This window comes from Peromyscus californicus, unplaced genomic scaffold (assembly GCF_007827085.1).
Source record: "Peromyscus californicus insignis strain IS unplaced genomic scaffold, ASM782708v3 Scaffold_15__1_contigs__length_86483966, whole genome shotgun sequence".
NCBI lineage: Eukaryota > Metazoa > Chordata > Mammalia > Rodentia > Cricetidae > Peromyscus > Peromyscus californicus.
Genome location: NW_026294447.1, coordinates 21,047,991 through 21,068,522, shown reverse-complemented (window position 1 = coordinate 21,068,522; position 20,532 = coordinate 21,047,991). Strand labels below are relative to the sequence as shown.

Genomic DNA, 20,532 nt, shown 5'->3' with positions numbered 1-20,532 from the left:
TCATAGTCAAGTCACTTTGAAGTTTATTGGCTGATGGACAACTGCCACACTACACAACTTCCCGCTACAACCCTGCTGTTCCTGCAGAAGGAGAAGCAGGCTTACAGTGACCAGGTGAAATCCTGGCGCTCTTAGGAGAGAAAATGTCTTTGTACGATGATGGGAAACAGCTAGCGAGCTTCCGGAAGGTCGTTGCGGTGGCGGTGTCTTCCGTGGTGGTCACCCACGCAGACCTCATGTGGCCGTCTTCAGCTTTCTGCCATCTTGTCCAGAATCAGGAGCGGGGCAAGGATTCTGGATCTGTTCGTCTCCACAATGCAGCCGTTTAACAGCATCTCATCCAAAATGATGTGGACTTTATCCAAATTAAACATTATCTAGGTTCTGTTAAGGAAATTAGCTTGAGAATTGACAAATAGAAATAGTAACATGGCTTAGCCTGGTATTTTCCTGGTAAATAAGCCTAAACATGAGTTTTGTTTTTTAAATCCTTAGTAAAGGTTACCTTCATAAACATGTACATACCTAGATTTACCTTGGCTAAGCAAGTTCAATAAGTAGATATTGAAATGAAACAGCTCCTTAAATTATCTGTGTGTGTGTATGTATGTATCTGTGCTCAGGATGGAACTCAGGGCTTTGCACGTTAGGCAGCACTCTAGTCCTGAGCAACATCCCAATCCAGAACGGCCCATTTTGTTACCAAAGTGGGCTAGAAACTATTATTACATGCCAGAGAACACAGCAAGTAACGTTTCAGCAAGAAAACGACTTGACCTCAGTAATAACACAATGTATGCTGAAATGCTCACTATGCTCAAGGCATTGTGACAAAAGTGTTAATATATTATCTCAGTCTTCTCTACAATCCCCATTTACACAGAAGCAAATGTCTAAAGTCTTTGGCCGAGGTCACAGGACTGGTAAAAGCCAGATCTGGGCTGCACTGACTGCTCTGTTCTCCAGGCTTCTCTTGAGGAGCCGGGGGCTCCAAATCAACACCATCCCTCACCCCCAGGGCTGTACCTACCCACAAGCACCCTCCTGGGCCTGCACCTCAGCCCCCAGGGCTGTACCTACCCACAAGCACCCTCCTGGGCCTGCACCTCAGCCCCCAGGGCTGTACCTACCCACAAGCACCCTCCTGGGCCTGTGTCAGCTGTCTTCTCTGCCTGGCAGAAGAAAAATAGTCCAGAGGAGAAAGAAAGGCATAAAGGAGGGGAGGCATGCTAACTACACTCCCCAAGGACGGAAGTTGTGAGTTTCACAAATGGAGAGTTCCAACACTTTTGGATGATGAAGGCTTAACGTGGTGGAACACTTACTGGAAAACTAGTCTCTGTATGGGAAGAAGAGGGCACTGGGCAGTGAGAAACCAGAAAGAGCCATACTCCTGAGAACACATTCATCTGGGTGTCTAACTGTGGAGCAAGATGGCCGCAATCCTTAAATGTTTCTTAATTTTCCATCTGAAACCTGAGATTCTGGTTTTAAAGAGCTGTCTGAAAAGAAAGAGACAGCTGTTTCAAATAGACAAACTCCATTTGACAAGTGGGTGATTGAATAGACACGCCAGTGAGTTTGTAATTATGAATCTTTACAAAACAAATTATAACCTGATTTTGTTCAATTCCTGATGTCTAAAGTCTCTATTGTATTTGCTCAGTGAAGTCTGTCTACAGAGAATGGGACAACCTGTGAATGAGATTCAGTTTCCATTATACTCTGTTAACATCTCATTAAGTTCTGTGCAAATAGCCCACTAGCAGAATACACTTTTTCAGGAGCCGATGGGAACTGTCCTGAAGTGACCCAGAAAAAAAAAAAAAAAAGCTTTGCTCTGATATACCTATTAATAATGTCTTCCAATTATATAGATGATTGCTTTGTCCCAGACCAAAGTAGGACTGGGATGAACGTTAGACTCAACCCTGCTCAACTGAACCAGCGGCCAGAGTTTACAGGCTGAGACAGTGGGAACGCAGCCAGGGAGACAGAAAGACAGAGCTGAGGGGCTGACTGGGGATACGGCTCAGCGGGCAGTGCCGGCCTAGCAGGTGTGAGGTCCTGTGTTTGATCCCCAGCACCCCATAAACAAGGTGTAGGAATGCATACCTGTGATCTCAGCTCTTGGTCGGGGGGGGGGGGGGGGGGGGGGGGGGGGGGGGGGGGGGGGGGTAAGGACAGGAGGATCAGAAGCTCAAGGCAAGTTTTGGCTACATGGCAAGTTACAGGTCTGCCTGGGATACATAACAGCCCGTCTCAAAAATAAAAAGGGATTAAGCAGCACAGGGGGCCGAAAGAAAAAGACCCTGGAGCCCTCTGGGTAGGCACTGAGGGCAGTGGAAGCCTTAGCGACTTCTCTGTCTTTGATCTTCTTTGAGATAGGAGGAAACCTAACTTTATCTGTTTAATTGGTTCACTGGTCAAACTCTCCCATCTTCAGCAAATAAACGACATTGTCCAGGTGCCCCTTGAGCAGCTGCCTGACTGTTTTGAAATTCAAGTGATTATTTATTACTCACACCCCCACATTGCAAGGACAAGGTCCTTTGGCAAGCCTGACTTTCCCAACCTCCTGGAAACGCGAGTTAGGCAGTGAGGTCACTCTGTACTGTGGCCATGTGACTGCCTATCTGTGTATCTGGCTCAAACCCTAATCATCACCCGGTTCTACATGAGCAAACCATAGACCGGATCCCAATTCGAAGCAAAGGCCTGAAAGCTGATGCTCCCCCATCACATGACTCCTTTAAAATAAGAATCCAGCTGTTCACGTCTTGATTTGGTTTATGAGCAACTTGTACACACTGGTAGAGCCAAGGTTAGTGGCATTTGGGCCATAGGCCAGGGACCAAAAAAGTATCATATATGCCAAGCCTCAAGGCAATAAACAGGCAAATACTTTAGCTCTGACGTTTAGAACAGGAGGAAGCAAGAAGAGACTGGACTGTGGGTCTATTAATTCAAGTGATTAGGGAAAGAACTTCCTGCAGGCTAGGTTGAACATGACTGACCCCGAAAACCACAAACAACTTCCCAAGGAACACATTTACCAAAGCCCATGTTTCTCAACCTAGAAACCCAACCTTGTGGGATTTCTATGGAGGGCAGACTGGATGGAACATCAGATGTGTCTTACACAAGCATTTTTATCTCCACCTCCTAAAACATGCTTCTCACATGATGTTATTTTGTTTTCCTTGAGACAGGATCTTAGGTAGTCTGACTGGCCTTGCCCTTGTTATGGTGGTTGAAGATGGCCCTGAACTCCTGACCCCCCTACCTCCACCTTCCCAGTGCTGGAATACAGGTGTGAGACACCCTACCCAGCCCTACATGGTCTTTTTATATCAATGTGGTGGGTTAATAGTCCTTTAATAAGTGAGAGAACAGAGTAAACCAGAGTCAAACAGAACTTTCAGAACCACCACAAGGCAGAGCCCCGCCTAGACACGAAAATGGCCAACTCTGGAGAACCGGAGAGATGGCTCAGCAGTTATAAACACCCACATGGCAGCTCACAACCATCTGTAACTCCAGTTGCGGAGATCCGACACCCTCTTCCGGACTCCTTGGGCACTAGTCACGCATGTGGCACACAGTCATACAGACAGACAAAGCATCCATACACATAAAATAGATCAAAAACATTTTTAAGTCTGAACGTCTAGGTCTGTCTGTACTTCCTTCTCGCTCGCTTTGCTGGCACTGAACCCAGAGTCTTAGGAATGCTAGGCTGAGGTTACCCCAGTGAGCCACACGAGGACTAGTGAGCCCTAACTCCAGTTGCTTCTCATAACTTGCTGTTAGGATTGTTGAGTAAAATAACCAAGACACAAGGGACAAAGTGAGTAGGCCATCCACCTAAGAGTTGGATGTGGGGACTCACTCCGTGATCTCAGTACTTGGGAGGCTGAGGAGGACTGCCACAAGTTGAGGCCAGCCTAGGCTGCAGAGCCTGTCCCCCCTAACTAACTAACTAACTAACTAACTAATCCTGTAACTAACTAACTAACCACAAAAACAAAGGAGATACAAAAGTAAGAAGATTATGGGAGTCGGAGGAGGCAGGAAGCGGACTCTTGGATCTGCCATTCACATCCCTTTCTCAGGGGGATGCAGACCCCTTGAGAAGGATCCTGTCTGAGCCTCTCAGTGTTGGCTGGAGGAGCTCCGGGGGGCTCACTGGGAAGCTGAGAGTCCGCACTGGGATGGCAACCCTGCGCCATGCCTGCTCACCTGGCCGCTGTCTCCACAGTCCTTGTTTGAACAAATGGCTTTGCCGTTTCTCATCCCACCGGGCTGAGGTGAGCACCTGTGGGAGTATTCTCCGCTGGGTTCCGGGCCTGTGATGGACACAGGCTTTTAAGATGTTAGTGAAGAAACTTAACTAGAGCTGAGCTCTGGGTCTCAAGTACTACAGCATGTCCACGAATCTCAGTGGTGCCAGGCACTGATCAGGGTGGCCCGCAAGCTGTCATCATGAGGGATGTGCTCTGCTAGAGGGTGGCAGACTCAGAGACTGCAATGCTGACGTCATTCCTTATGCCCCCAGCTCTGTGATCATAAGGAGCGCGTGGAACAGGTGGCCTTGCAAACCACAGCAGCCTGGAGTGTGGGTCAGTGGCTTTGGGGCTTTATGGGCTTATAAAATAAGAGCATGTTCTAGAGAACCGTCAGCCGGTCCACGCCTTTAATCCCAGCGCTTGGGAGGCAGAGGCAGGCAAATCTCTGAGTTCGAGGCCAGCCTGGTCTACAGAGCAAGTTCCAGGACAGCCAGGGCTACACAGAAAAACCCTGTTTTGAAAATGAATAAATAGATAAATAAATAGAGTCTCAGAGATCATGGCCTATTTCATCAGTTGTATAAAAACAGAAATATCCATCATCATAGTGAGGCAGAGGGAGGCAGGTCTCTGAGTTTGAGGCCAGGCTGGTCTACAGATAAAGAGTTCCAGGTCAGTCAGGGCTACACGGACAAATCCTGTCTTGAAAAACCAAAACCAAATACTGTCTGTCTGTCTGTCCATCCATCCATTCATTCATCCACCCCTATGTAGCCCAAGCTGGCCTTGGACTTCATCTTTCCGAGAGCAGGATAAGTGTCCTCTAAATCAAACCTTCGGGGTTCTGGGCTACCTCCTATTTGTGTGGGAGGGAGCATAAAAGGACACTGTAAGGATGCCAGGCAGCTACGGGCTTTCCTCCTGTGTCCATATACGGGCAGCACGGCTACCCTCCTGTTTGCCTAGCCCTGCTCCCAGGCCTGGGACGGGGTGAGTGAAGAAGAGCCTGGTTGCGGAGGTGCGGTGGGGGGATAGGCTTATTCCCCATGGGGGCGACTTAGGTCACTGAGGTGCTCTGTCTCAAGTGGGCAGGTTGCCCACCAGGCACCACCGCACCAAGAGGTTCCACGTACTGGAAAGAAGGGTTTCAACAAGCCAGAGTTCCTGAACGATTTCTCCTGCGTGGGTCTCTTCTGTTTAAATCCCATCTGTCTTGTTCTGGAAGTCTCGGCTGGAAGTAGTAGAGCAGCGTGTACTGGAGAGAAATGTAAGTGATCCGAGTTGGCCTTGCACGGGGCTTCTTGAGAACTTCCCAAGGCTCTGACCTCAAGACAGGGTTTCTCTGTGTAACAGCCCTGGCTGTCTAGGAACTCTCTCTGTACACCAGGTTGGCCTTGAACTCACAGAGATCCACCTGCCTCTGCCTCCAGAGTGCTGGGACTAAAGGCGTGCGCCACCACCGCCCGGCCCAGGAAGACTTTCTTACACTCAGCACTCCAAAGACTGTGGGCTCTGAGTGTTGGGAGAAGCAGGTGGCAAGTGTGACAAGCGCCTGTTTCAACCTGGCGGCTCTAGGGCACATGCCTGGAAGCGGTCGCTGCGTGGCACTGAAGAGCGGGCTGGAGAAGGTCGCCCTCCCCACGGAAGGCAGGAACTAGGGTGCAGTCTCCATGGACTGCTGATTCCCTGCCACAGGAGTCTCTCTCTGTACAGGCCCTCTGGGGCAGATGGCTGAAGAGAGCCATGTGTGAGGCGAGTCAGTCCTGAGTTTTGAATTTGCTGTTTTTCGAATGGTTCCGGGGATAGTAACATTTTAAGAGAAGTTCCTCTGGACTGAAACAGACAACGTAGGAAAGAAAGGTGAAATGAAAGCAGGTGGACCAGGTGTGGCGCCCACCTTTAATCCCAGCACGTGGAGGCAGAGGCAGGTGCATCTCTGTGTGTTCCAGGTCATAGCAGGTTCGAGATCAGCCAGGGCTACATAGAGAGACCCTGTCTCAACAAACAAACAAACGAACAAACACAGCAACAACACGAAGGCAAAGGAGGAGAAAAAAACCACAAACTGTGGGTCTTGGTATGGAAAATAAGCTGCAACTAGAAGGCCGATCATTCCAGAAGTCTACAGAGAGAACACGCCTGCCCGTCTTCCCACTGAACGCTAGTTAGCATAAGCTACTCCAACACAACCAGTGCGACTCCAATACACACCCTGCCGCTTGACGGCCACCCTTTGACGGCTGGACATGGAAGAAGCCCTTCACTAAGTGTCAGATCACTCAGTTCTGTCACCTGGAACCATGGCAAGATCCCAGTCTAGGCTGAGAGGGTGCTGAAGCTCCTCTAGCCTAATTATTCCTCCGAAATAAATGTGTCTGCTCAATACAACCCGCAGTTAGTGGCAAGGCCAGAGGTGGGTCTTGAGTTTTTAACTCCAGCGGTGTCTGCTAGCTCTTGCCATTTTCATGACTTTTAAAATATTTTTTAAAAGCTTTTTTTTAACTCCCCTGTCCAATTAAAAACAGATTTATTTTGAATTGCTTTAAATGGCTTAATTAAGATAGAATGTCACGGGGCTGGAGAGATGGCTCTGTGGTTAGGAGCACTGCTGCTCTTTCTGTAGATCTGGGTTCGATTCCCAGCACCTACCTGGCAGATCACAACCACCTGCAACTCTAGTTCAGGGGACCTGACCCCTTCTTCTGGCCTCCAAGGGCACCAGGCATGGACAAACATGATGTAGAACACCTCCACACATAAAATAAATATTTAAAAAAAAAATGTCACACACGCTGTCTGGTCTTCGATCTCTTAGGATCATAGATTTGGGTCACTTGCCACTAGAGACCAACCACCTCTCCTTAGATGTGACTATGACCAGTTCTTCCCACAAGAGCAAATGGCTATTGCTCCAGAAGAGTGTGCTGACGCAAACAAATACCGATTCTGAGCAGTGGTATCTACTGTGTACATACTGCACATAAACACACACACACACACACACATGTTGTAACTCATAGATCTGTTACCTGCTAATATTATACATAAATAAACAATCATAATTATTTTAGAGTTAAGCCAAATATGTTTTCAAAGGCTGTCTTTATCAGTTTCAAGTGATAGGCAGATTTTTTAATAAAATATTTGTTTTACTTTGGGTGTATGTGTATGAGTGAGTTTATTTATTGTTTTATATTTTTGTTTTCAGTGTCTCACCATGTGGCACTGCCTGGTCTAGAACTCACTCTGTAGCCCAGGCTGGCCTCGAACTCACAGAGATCCGCTTGTCTCTGCCTCCTGAGTGCTGGGATTAAAGGTGTGCGCCACCGTGTCCAGCCTGTTTATGTGCATTGGCTCACTGCATGTGCTCAGTGGCTGAGGAGTCCAGAAGAGGGCATTGGGACCCTTGGAACGGCAGTGACAGGCAGGTGGGAGCCGCCTGGTGTGGGGCTCTGAGCCAAACTCAGGTTCTCTCAGGAGCAATAGGTACTCTGAACCACAGAGCCGTTTCTCCAGCCCAAAGGCGGGCAGGTTTTTGGAGAAAAATAATCTTAGAAGTCAACATATCAGCCTGGCAGTGGTGGTGCACGCCTTTAATCCCAGCACTTGGGAGGCAGAGACAGGCGGATCTCTGTGAGTTGGAGGCCAGCCTGGGCTACAGAGCGAGATCCAGGACAGGTTCCAAAGGTACACAGAGAAACCCTGTCTCGAAAAACAACAACAAAACAAAACAAAACAAAAAAGAAGTCAACATATTATACTTGTAGAGACTTGTAAAAAGCCTGGTGAGTGCCTGCCCACATCTGGGTTCCTGGGAAAGCTTGTTTTGTTGTTAGGTGCTGGGACTGAGTCATGGGCCAAGCACATGCTAAGCAGGTGCTTTGCCATGGGGCTGCATCCCCAGTCCCAGAGACAGATTTGATTTAAGAGAGAGAGAGAGAGAGAAAAAAAGAACTTTTTCTGCTATAAAAAGAAATAAACATAAGCCAGGTAATGACTTTAACCCTCCAGGTCATCCCCCAGAATTCCACCTTCTGTTCATGAGGGGATTCTGGGGACTTACCCTGAAATTCAGTCTCCCTGAGAAAAGCACTTTTCCTGTGGGACACACGTTTTGAACAAACCTATCTGATATGGGTAAGCTAAATCAATATGTAATAGTTATATTTTTAAACATACAATTTATTTTTCTTTTATGTGCATTGATGTTTTGCCTATGTGTATGTCTGTGTGAGGGTGTCAGATCTTGGAGTTACAGACAGTTGTGAGCTGCATGTGGGCACTGGAAATTGAACCCGGGTCCTCTGGAAGAGCAGCCAGTGCTCCTAGCCGCTGAGCCAACTCTCCAGCCCCATGTAATAGCTATTTTTGAATACCGCCACCTCATTACTTTGTTTGGAGAAAAAGAAAAAGGGATCTTACAAAGCATTGTCTCTGAAAGGGGAGGGTTGACAGTGAACCACCTGCTGTGGGGCTGCCTCGGCAGGGTCACAGGTGAGTGGTGTCCTGGATTCTGCCAAATCACCTTCCTGTGCGATGGCACTTACCTGATTACACCTAGAGCGGGCTTTGCCACATACCATGGAAAAATGTTCTGAAAAAGGATACATCTAGTTCACTCTGAAAAAGAAAACAAAAACGCACATAAGAAGGTGGCCCCAGAGAGCACTGTCACCTGAGCAGACAGGGACTGCTCTGCCGCCAAGCCTGGAAGCAGCATGTGGGCTCCTCTACCTGCTGGAGCCCTGCGCTGGAGCCCTGCGCTGGAGCCTGCGCTGGAGCCCTGCGCTGGAGCCCTGCGCTGGAGCCTGCGCTGGAGCCTGCGCTGGAGCCCTGCGCTGGAGCCCTGCGCTGGAGCCTGCGCTGGAGCCTTGCGCTGGAGCCCTGCGCTGGAGCCCTGCGCTGGAGCCTGCGCTGGAGCCCTGCGCTGGAGCCCTGTGCTGGAAACTGTGCTAAAGGGAAAGGAAAAGAAAGCGGCAGGGTGGAGGAATTTTCGGGGTCAGAAAGCAGAGCAGGGGCTGGGCTGGGGGGCTCATGCCCAGAAGCTTGGGAAGCTGAGGCAGGAGGGTTGCCACAAACTCAGGCCTGCCCAGGCTAACAGAGTAAGATCCTGTCTCCAAACACCGAACGAAACAAAAACAAGGGAAAAGTAAGTGTGGGGAATAATAAACTAACGCAGCCTTTGTCGATGGTGGGTAATCTGATACATATGTCAGAAGCCTCAGTCATACGCCTTCTTTTTGTATCCACTGACTTCTAGAAGTTTCTCTGAAGCAGACAGGAGAGTAACAGGATAGTCAGAGTTATCAATAGCAAACAATGACCCAAGAATCTACCAAGGCGGGGAGGTTAAGTAGATTATAACCATCAACAAATGATGATGGAGATGACTAATTAATGCTAGTCAAGCTTGGGGGTGCTTCTCGGAGGTACAGTGCATACCTGGCATTTTTAATGCCCTACAAAAATTTAATAATATTGTCAGGCGGTGGTGGCACACACCTTTGATCCCAGCACTGGGGAGGCCGCGGTAGATGAATCTCTGTGAGTTCGTGGCCAGCCTGGTCTACAAAATGAGTTCCAGGACAGCCAGAGCTGTTAAACAGAGAAACCTTGTCTCAAAAAACAAAACAAAATAATAATAATAATAAATGTTAAAAAGTGGTATGTAGTTGGTCCTTTGTATTCATGGACTCCATATCCATTAATTCAGCCAAACACTCTGTACAACACTTGAACAAACTGCTTGTACTGAACATACACACTTTTTACGCTGCCATGATTTCTTAGGTGTAACTACTCATATAGCATTTACTCTGTGCTAGGTGCTACCAATAACTTCGATGAGTTAGAGTTAATGGGAGTGTGTGTAGGCTACATGTAAATACCAACCACTGTACATAGGGACTTAAACTTCCAGGGATTTGGTACCCCCAAGGGTGTGGTGGGGCCTAGAACCCATCTCCCAGCACCGTCAGTGATATCCTCGGGGCAGATGTATAGAGAGGTGTCAAGTTCCCAAGTTACAGGTGGCGAGGTAAGTCTGAAAACATCCTGTTCGAAGAGCACTTTCAGGTGCACAGTTCACACTGTCACCTGGCTTAAGTTAAACTGAAGAGAAGGTATGGAAACATCTGACCTGCATGCCTGCCCCCTTCTGACATGCAGCCACACGGAGGGTCATTGTTTAGAGTGAGGGACTCTTCGTTACTTTTCTTGTTACAGGTCACCCACAGAGCCCATGTTAGGCTCCACTCTGGGGTGTGCATATGTGTCTTAGCAAATGGAGGGTGCCACAGATCCACCCTGTCTTCCCTGCTTATCTGTACTTATGTTTGTCAATAAAATGGTTATGCAGAGGGAACAGGAAGTGGAAATAAGATCATACGGGACAGGGTGGGGCAGGAAGCCCAGCTGCCTTTCTCACTGGGAACCTCCGGAAACGAACTAGCTTGGCTTTTGGTTTTGGAAATATGATGCCGAGACACTTTTCTCAGTGCAACAGCATGGAAAACATTTGCGAATTTAAGATGGTGAAACTCTCTAGGATAAAAATAGCTCAGAAAAAAAAATGCTTATAACTTACAAAGCTAAAAATAAATCTTAGCTAACAGGGCCCCCTGGGTGAGCGTCGGGTCCTCTTTTCTTCCCCACGGTCTCCCTCTCGCCACCTTCCTGCTTCCTGAATGGGGTCATCCCGGTCCAGCACAAGCCCTGCCCTGTCACCTGGCGTAAGTTAAATGTGAACCTTGACTTTTGTGGTTTATGCAGTCACCGGCTCTCTCCCTAAAATTACAGCTATAATTTGGCATCTGCTGTATATTTTCAGTAACTGGATATAACAATAACTTGAAAATCTTGCAACAGTGTCTGGGTGGGCCTCCTTTTATTCTTCCTGCTTTAAGACACTTTGGAAATTCTATGCTTCCTGGGTAGTGGCACCTGGAAGTGGCTTCCTGGGGCACCACAGAGCCTGCCTTACAACCTGTCTCTTCTAACACAAGAGTGGTCTCCTTGAGGAGCAGGTGCCAAGGCTGTGCTGCTATGTGGCCACCACCAGCCAAATGTGGGATTTACAATGAAGCTCCTTACAATTCAATGATGTTTCGATTTCTTGGTCACTCCAAGCACACTGCGCATGTTCAGAGCTGCCCACAGCAGACTGACAGCGTTTTTAGTACTATGGAAGGGTTATAGACATAGCTTACCTATGCCGCTCTATCTATACAATCAACACGGACATAGATTTAAGACCAGCCTCCTGTCCTCTATCCCTGAATGTCCAGTCTCTGGAAATCATGTGATTGATCTCTTCTCCACTCTCAGCCCTGGAAGGCACCCATCCAGGCATTAAGGTAACAGCTCCCAAACTTCAGCATGTATCAGAATCACTGGAAGGCTTGCTAACACAGGCTGATGGGACACAGGCAGAGATTCTGATCCTGTGGCATGGGGCGGGATCCAGAGTTTGGATTTCTAGAAATTTTGAAGTTTAGACTGCTGGTCAAGGTGCCGGACTCCGGGGCCCACTGCACGGAGTCAATGAGAACTTGCTGGTTCCCCATGAGGAGCTGCTAAAATTCACCTCAGGTCACAGAAATTAAAGACGTAATTTCCTTGCTCTTTTTGAGACAAGGTCATGTGTCATCTAGGTTGGCTTCTAACCCTCCATGTAATCAAGAAAGACCTTGAACTCCCAATCCTCTTGCCTCTCTCTGCCGCTCACATGTTGGGTATTACAGAACCACTGTATCTCAGAACACACAGCTTCTAAACCCGAGTTTTGCCTTGTTGGTAGTAGCACACCCAGAATTGCTAATTACGGAGCAGCATCCACTTGCCGGGAAGTGCAGCGTGCAGCAGTTCCGGCCTAATGTTTTTATATACAGGCAGAATGAAGTAAAGCTGGAAAACGCTAAGTTAGGATGCAACTCAGCTGGTAGAGTGTCTCCTCGGCATGCTCAAAGCCCTCGGTTCAATCCTCGGTGCTGCACAGACCGTGTACATGTGGCAGCGCTCATCTGTAATCCCAGGACTAGGGCCTCAGAGGCCAGAGGACCACATCCGAAGCTCCAGGTCACCTGGGATACAAGCAGCACTGTAATTGGTGCTGGTTATAACATAACCGTCTTCACTGATTCTTGTTTCAAAGACTTACTATAGGGTTACGTTAATCGGGTAGTACGGTACTAGCAATGCTATGCTCAAAGGCATAGAAATCAGGGTCCAGAAATAAACTTTTGCACTCTATTTAATTAGAAGAATTTTCTTTTTGTTTGCTGGGATGGGGTCTCGTCACCCAAGCTGGCTCTGAACTTGATATAGAGCTGACAGCCTTGACTCCTGGTCTTCCAGCCTCCACCACACAGTGCAACAGGCCTGCCTCTGCCTCCCGCGTGCTGGGATTAAAGGGGTGCACCACCACCGCCTGGCTGGAAATGATTCTTTTTTTTTGGTTTTTTGAGACAGGGTTTCTCTGTGTAGCTTTGTGCCTTTCCTGGATCTCACTCTGTAGTCCAGGCTGGCCTCGAACTCACAGAGATCCGCCTGCCTCTGCCTGGGATTAAAGGTGTGCGCCACCACCGCCTGGCCTGAAATGATTGTTTTTTTTTTTTTTTTTTTTGGTTTTTCGAGACAGGGTTTCTCTGGGTTGCTTTGCGCCTTTCCTGGAATTCACTCTGTAGACCAGGCTGGCCTCGAACTCACAGAGATCCGCCTGCCTCTGTCTCCTGAGTGCTGGGATTAAAGGCGTGCGCCACCACCGCCCGGCCGGAAATGATTCTTAAAAGTAAAAAGGGTTCTGTTTTCTTAGGAAGGGAAGCAGAGGGGATATAAAAACAACAAGCTGGAGGGAAAATGTCCTGACGGACAGCAACATGCATGGAGGGACTGAGTCTTCTGAGAGTGGGTTGTGCTGCTTAGGCTTCCGTCAACCTGACACAAGCTAGAATTGTCTGGGAAGAGGAACTTTAATTGAGAAAATGTGTCCATTATCAGCAAGCCTTTGGTAAATTTTCTTGATTGATGATTGATTCGAAGTGACCTGCCCAGAGCTGTGTGTGTGTGTGTGTGTGTGTGTGTGTGTGTGTGTGTGTGTGTGTGTGTGTGTGCATGTGCACACCATCCTTGTGGTTCTGAGAACTATAAGGAAGCAAGCCGCTCTGGGGAGTCGACAGTGGTCAGGCGGCATGGCAAGAGCGAAGATCCACCCAAAGTGGTAATGAAGATGAGAAAATCATCCAAGTACTAACTTTCCAAGGACTGAAGACACAATACCAAAAGTCTCCTGCAGGAGGTACGGAGGCTTGGCAGTCACTGAGGAGGATGCTGACCAGAGGATTTGGAGTGACAGTCTAGCTCTTAAGTTAAAAGGCCTTTCTGATGCGAAAGATAAAGATATGAGGAACGTGGTTTGTGTGTCACAGAAGCCCGTGTTTGGAAATTGCCAACAAACAAATACAAAAACATTTCAGATGGTGACAGGAGATTTGAAGAAAAGTAACGCAGGTGTGCTGGTAATCTGGACACAAGCTAGAATGAGCTGAGACGAGGAATCCACAATGAGAACTGCCTCTATCAGACTGTCTTCTGGACAAGTCTGTGGGACCTTTTCTTGATTAGTTATTGATGGGGTGAAGGCCCAACCCACTCTGGGTGGTGGTACACCTGAGAAAACAGTCCTGGTCTTTATAAAGAAGCAAATTCAGTGAGCCATGAAGAACGAGCCAGTAAGCAGCATTCTTCCATTCTTCCACGGCCTCTGTTTCAGTTCCTGCCTCTAAGGACCTGTCTTGGGTCCCTGCCCTGACTTCACGGTAGACAAAATAAACACTTTCTTTACCAAGTTGCTTTTGGTCAACGTTTTAACCACACAGATAGAAACCAAGCTAGAACTGCTGTAAAGATGTCTGGACGGTGTAAAATGGATAAGAAACATTAATTTCAAATGAGAGAAGGCAGGGAAACCCTCACTGGAAAAGCAGTATATGAGTACAGAGCTGAAGATGAGTAGGCAAGTGATGGAGGAATCACAGCAGAATATGCAAGACAGAGGACATAACAATCTTAACGGCTCAGAGGAGAACATACGTCTAAGGGACCACAAAGAGGACAGAATCAGTCCAGTGCAACCAAGCAGATGAAGAGATAAGAGGAACCAAGGTCACATAGCAACTTAAAGACTATTGGGTAATTGTTTTTATGGTGATATGGAGAGAATTTAGAAGATCTGTTGTAAAAATAAGTTTATAATGCACTCTTCAGTTTGGTTAATCTTCAAGGAATATCGAGCGAGAGATATTGAGACCATGGTTGGAAAGAGCACAGGGACAAATAGCCAGACTAGTGGGAATATATGAACTGTGAACCAGTAGCTGAGGAGCCCCCATGGAACTGGACCAGGCCCTCTGGATAAGTGAGACAGTCGATTAGCTTGAATTGTTTGGGAGGCCCCCAGGCAGTGGGACTGAGACCTGTCCTTGGTGGCATGAGCTGGCTTTTTGGAGCCTGGGGCCTATGCTGGGACACTTTGCTCAGCCTTGGTGTAGGGAGGAGGGGACTGGACCTGCCTCAACTGAATGTACCAGGCTGGGCTGACTCCCCAGGGGAGACCTTGCCTTGGAGGAGGTGGGAATGGGGGGTGGATTGGGGGGAAGCCCTGGGGGGTGGGAGGAGGGAGGACGGGGGAATCCATGGCTGATATGTGAAATCAAGTTAATTATAAAATAAAAATATATATATTAAAAAAAAGCAAGCCAAGGGAGGCAAGCCAGTCAGCAGCATTCCTCCATGGCCTCGTGTTCAGTTCCTGCCCCTAGGATTCTGCCCCGAGTTCCTGTCGTGGCTTCCCTCAGCCGTGCACTGTGACCCGAGAGCTGTAAGCTCCCCAGTTGCTTGGTGTTTGCCACAGCGATAGAAGCCGACTAAAACAGTCTTCATGAAGAGCTAAGGCACGTACGGTTTGTACTACCTATGATGAGCAAGAGGGACAGCAAACCGGCACCAGGGATTTCAGCTTTTACATGTTAATATACTAACACACAATACTGACACACATCCGCATGACTCAATTTCTGGAAAACTGGGTTAAAACCATTTTCTAGTCATTAGACTTACCACTCGGCTGAAGTACTCGTCTAAAACTTCCACAAAATTGTGTATGAATTCATAAATAGCCATTTCATTCTGAAATAAAAGAAGGGTGTAATTACTTTCATCATATCCTCAGTCAAAACAACAACAAAAAAAAACCAAAAAACCAAGCCCAGTGGGTTCCAAGGTTAGAGCACATGGTTCAGTATAGATTCAGAATAGATGTGTGAGCGAAGGGGCATCCCAGTCACTGGTATGCAAAGGGCCTGTAGTTGCTCATGTAAAGATTTTACTGAGGCGAAGGAAGGATGGAGCTCAGTTGGTACAGCCCTTGCCTGGGATGCTGCCTCGCATGCATGAAGCCCTGGGCTTAGTCCCCAGCAGCACAGGAACTGGGTGTGGTGGTGCATGCCTGTAATCGCAGCAGCCTGGTCTACATGAGACACTGTCTCAAAATAGGAAAGGAAGGAAGAAAAAAGAAACAAAAGCGAAGATGCTTTTTTTGTTTGTTTGTTTTTCGACACAGGGTTTCTCCATGTAGTTTTGGAACCTGTCCTGGATCTTGCTCTGTAGACCAGGCTGGCCTCAAACTCACAGAGATTGGCCTGACTCTGCCTTCCCAGTGCTGGAATTAAAGGCATGCGCCACCACTGCCTGGAAAAGATGCTTATTAATGAATGAGATACAAGAAACCTTAACCACTAAGACGTGTATAGGCCAGGATGAATCTGGCCAAACTGAAATGTCAGAGCACAGATTAGAGGTGTGAGCTCCACTCCTTCACCGAGTGTCTGAAGCAATCTCCCAGCCCACTGAGACTTCAAAGGCTTTTAACTATGCACCCCTCATCTGTGGTCTCCATGGCCACAGATGCTGGCCTCACTCCTTAACAAGGCAAGTCTCACCTGAGAGACAAGCACAGCACAACCACGCTTACATTTTGCTGTGACTTCTGATATGTCAGTCATGTCTTTTTTCCACATGCGTGTACACATTTGTTATGTGTATGGGCACACCTGTGTGTGTATGTGGAGGCCCAGAGTTGACTTCTGATCTCTTCCTCAATTACTTTCCACTTATTTACTGAGGTAGGATCAGCTTGCCTCCAGGATACCGTCTCTGTCTCTTGAGCGCTAACATTACAGGAGGCCACTATGCCTGCCCGGGTTGTATGTGGGTTCTGGGGATCCACACCCCTGGTTTTCACACTTAGATGACAAGTCCTAGTCCCAGTTTGGTGCTATGACTGACAGGCACCTGTGATTGCGCAAGGTGCCCACGTGTAACAGGGCAGGAGGAGGGCAACAGTATGGCCTATGATAAAGAGGGAATTCTGGTTAGGCACGGTGGTCCTTGCGGCATCCCGGCAGTTTGGAGGCTGAGCTGGGAAGTCTGCTTGAGCTTACAGGGATGACACCGGTCTGGGGAGCACAGCAGAGGCAGCCACAACAAAACAGAGCACAGAGAGGAACAAAATGACACACAATAAAAGGGCCAGCAAGAGGGCTCATGGGGAAAGGCACCTGTCACCAAGCCTGGTGACCCGACTTTGCTCTCCAGGACCCACGTGAAGAAAGGAGAGAGTCAATTCCTGCAGGCTGCCCTCTGAACTCCACATGTATGCTGTGGTCCAAATAAATCAAATGGAATAAAACAGCTGGGTGTGGTGGCGCACGCCTTCGAGCCCATCACTTGGGAGGCAGAGCCAGCCAGATCTCTAAGAGTTTGAGGCAGTTAGCGCTTCCTAAAGTTTCATGTTATCCAAGGCTCACAGTGAGACCAACTTTAAATAGATAGATAGATAGATAGATAGATAGATAGATAGATAGATAGTAACAAAATAAAAACTCAAACAAAAAACCGAAAGAAAACAAAAATAAACAACAAAAAACCCACCCATAAAAAGGAAAGCATTTTGTAGTTTTATGCCTCTCTAATTGTAAGCTGGTCATCTAGTCCAAGAAGCATCTACAGTGTTTCTCTTCCATCCAGCTCTCCAGCCTCAGTGAGGCCCAGATACTCTGGAAGAGGCTTACTAGTCCTTGGGGAACAAGCAGGAAGGAAACTTGAACTTTAGGAGAATGGAAGTCTCACATCGTCCAGGGGCGATCTTACCTCAGTGTCGTTAACTCCGACCACAATGAAGAGAGCTGCATATTGCCGATAGATCAGTTTAAAATCCTTATATTCAATGAACGAGCACTAGATGAAACACAATTAGACATGAATGTCTGGTTGACAGAGGTTTCTTCACACAGCATGCAAAATTCCTAGGTGACAGTTTGAGTATCTGCCAACACCCCCCCCAGAAATTTAGACATCGAAATGCCAAACGGCCTTTGTTGGCTTCTGACAACATTCAGTGGTTACTGAGGAGCATCTTTAGGAGGAGAAGAAGCAGTCTTGGAAGAAGACCCAAGTGATCACATGGGTTCCCCTTGTGCTTTTTTTTCTTCTTCTTTCATTTCTTGGCTCCCTGCCGGGCTCAGCGAGCAAAGCTACTGAGTAATTAGCATTTGAAAGCGCTTTAATGTAAAGATGCAGGAACATGATGACGGTCGGTCTTCCTTCCACCTTTCCATGAATTCTTGGGAAGCAATTAGATCTGTTCAGTTCTGTACTGTTGAATAGTCATGGAGGAACCAGCTAAGCGTTCTGATCTCCTATCACCCATCCATCATCTACCTATATGCAACTTCCTTTTCCTATTCATGGAAAGAACCAATGTAGATTATTTTATAAATTATGTAACAGTGGCCTTTGCACAGCAGATGCTAGACAAGTTTTTCCATTGTAAATACTGTTTCTTATGAATTAATAACTAGCTTACTACCACGGACCTGTAGATAAAACAACTCCTTTCTCATTCATCTGTCTCCTTCAGCCTCTGTACAAAGGGTTATGGGAAGTCCCCAGGCAGATGGAAGGCTGAAGGCACAGTGGAAGGCTTCAGCGTCAAGGTGTGCTTGGCCACATGTGATCGAGCAAGAATTTAGTGGCTTTTTGCTGCAGGATATATTGCTCTTTGGCACCCAGTGTACCTGGGAATGAAGCCGCACGTTTTGACTATGGAAACCCTCCATGGGGAGGGTTCTTGGCAGTCTATATAACAAGGAGGAATTTCAGGGTTTAATATAAAATGAGGATAGAGCCAAGCATGGTGGATCATGTTTTAATCCAAGGCTGAAACAGGGGTATCTCAAATTCATGGACAGCCCAGGCTCCAGAATGTGAACCTGCCTTAACTGAAAAAAGCAAATATAAATACATAATACAAAATAAAATAGACAGCCAAGTCAGGTGGCGCGGGCCAGTGAGCCAGCAGTGGGGAGGCGGAGGCAGGCACATGTCAAGTTCAAAGTTAGCTGGGGGTATAAAGCAAGACCTGTCCCCAAAACAATAAACTAACTAGTAACTAGGACAGAGAGAGGCAGTAAGGGCCACGCTGTGGCTTCCAGCTCACTGGAGGGCCAGTGAGACGTTTGTCAGTTGGACCTTTCAAGGAAGCACACCTATCTGAAAGAACTGAAGATCTTCTGTGTTTTTTAAAATAGTTATTGGCTTCTACTATGTGTATTCCTGAATGTATGCATGTATGTGCACCACATGTGTGCAAGAGTCCTAAGAAGCCAGAAGACAGCATTGGATCCCTGGGACTGGAGCTTGGATAGTTAGAAGCCACCATATGGGTGCTGGGACTCGAACCCTGGTCTTGTGCATGAGCAGCAGTTGCTCTTAGCCATGAGCCATCTCTCCAGACCGTAGTTACTTGGTTTTGTTTTGGCACATGTTATAGCCCATGCTAGCCTTGTGCTTGTTCTGTAGCTCAAGCTGGCTTTTATCTCACAACCCTCCCAAGTGCTGGGGTTACAGGTATAGGCCACCATGAATGGCTGAGGAACAGTTTTCAATCTCTCAAGCATTTCTGACGTAACAAAACAAAAAACAAGCACATCTTTGGACAGAATTAAACTAAGCTGATATTATAATACACTGGTATCTGATGCCAAAAGTCCAGTGTTTTCTTTTCTTTCTTTCTTTCGTTCTTTTTTTTTTTTTTTTTTTTGGTTGTTTTGAGACAGAGTTTCTCTGTATAACCACTCTGGCTGTCCTGGATCTCACTCTGCAGACCAGGCTGGCCTCAAACTCACAGAGATTCACCTGCCTCTGCCTCCCAAGTGCTGGGATTAAAGGTGTGTGCCACCACTGGCTTCAGAGGTTTCTTTTTAAAATAAAAATAATTTTAGAGTACCCTCAAAATCCACCAATATTTTTATTCCAAAGGGTGAATTTCTGGTAGAAATGCTGTTTAAATTACGGCAGGAGCTGGGCGGTGGAGGCGCACGCCTTTAATCTCAGAACTCGGGAGGCAGAGGCAGGTGGATCTCTGTGAGTTCGAGGCTGGCCTGGTCTACAAAGCGAGTTCCAGGAAAGGCACAAAGCTACAAAGAGAAACCCTGTCTCGAAAAACAAAAACAAAACAACACATAAAAAAATTACGGCAGGCTTGTGGACTGTGGGGAGACTCCAACAGGCGTGTTTCTCATGTATTTCCCACATGTGGTGAGAAACACAGTTCCTAGTTCCTATTTCTATGTGATGCCATCAAGCAGCGTGTGCCCACAGCAGGCCAAAGGAGTAACTCAAAGAGAAACAAGGAGAGATTGCAACTGGAAAACTGATTTTGACGCCAAGGGAAATACACTTGTAACATGCAACTTGTGAGTGTTGATGCAACTTAGTATTTTATGACAGCTGATGCTCCCCACTGGCAGCCTCTCAAAGGGTAAGATGGAGAACTGAGAAGAAGTGGGTGATTCTGACTTTGGAACCGTTGTCCAATGCTTTCTAATGGAGATGACAATTGGGACTTGTATTAAATAAATTCTCTAAGTTCTTTGCAAAAATGGACTCAGTTTTTTTGTTTGTTTGGTTGTTTGTTTGGTTTTGTTTTTCTTTGTGTCGCCTTGTCTGTCCTAGAATTAGCTCTCTGCACTCAGTTCTTTGAAGTGGGCTGCAATGCAGCAGGCTGGGAGAGCAGGGAGAGCGGGTGCCAACTGAGCACTTGAGGCCCCGGGTTGAAAGAGTTGAAACCACACCACAAAACCATCCCTTATTATGCAAATGAATGTATTTAGCCTCCAGGTTCTGG

At 47.3% G+C, this 20,532-nt stretch overlaps 1 protein-coding gene across 3 annotated transcripts in view; it reads right to left on the bottom strand.

Annotated features, from left to right (window-relative positions):
* The window catches only part of Ap4s1 (adaptor related protein complex 4 subunit sigma 1), a 45,349-nt gene continuing 24,817 nt past the window's right edge, over positions 1-20,532 (bottom strand). For 2 of the 3 annotated variants that reach the window (XM_052738491.1, XM_052738490.1), the window contains 4 exons: positions 17,496-17,582; positions 15,405-15,473; positions 8,898-8,909; positions 1-377 (listed from right to left, as the gene is read on the bottom strand). In XM_052738491.1, coding sequence (XP_052594451.1) covers positions 249-377; positions 8,898-8,909; positions 15,405-15,473; positions 17,496-17,582 — 297 coding nt within the window. In that variant the 3' untranslated portion in view covers positions 1-248. Of the gene's footprint in view, positions 378-8,897; positions 8,910-9,643; positions 9,885-15,404; positions 15,474-17,495; positions 17,583-20,532 lie in introns of those variants that run through there. The other variant, XM_052738492.1, reaches the window with a different exon arrangement.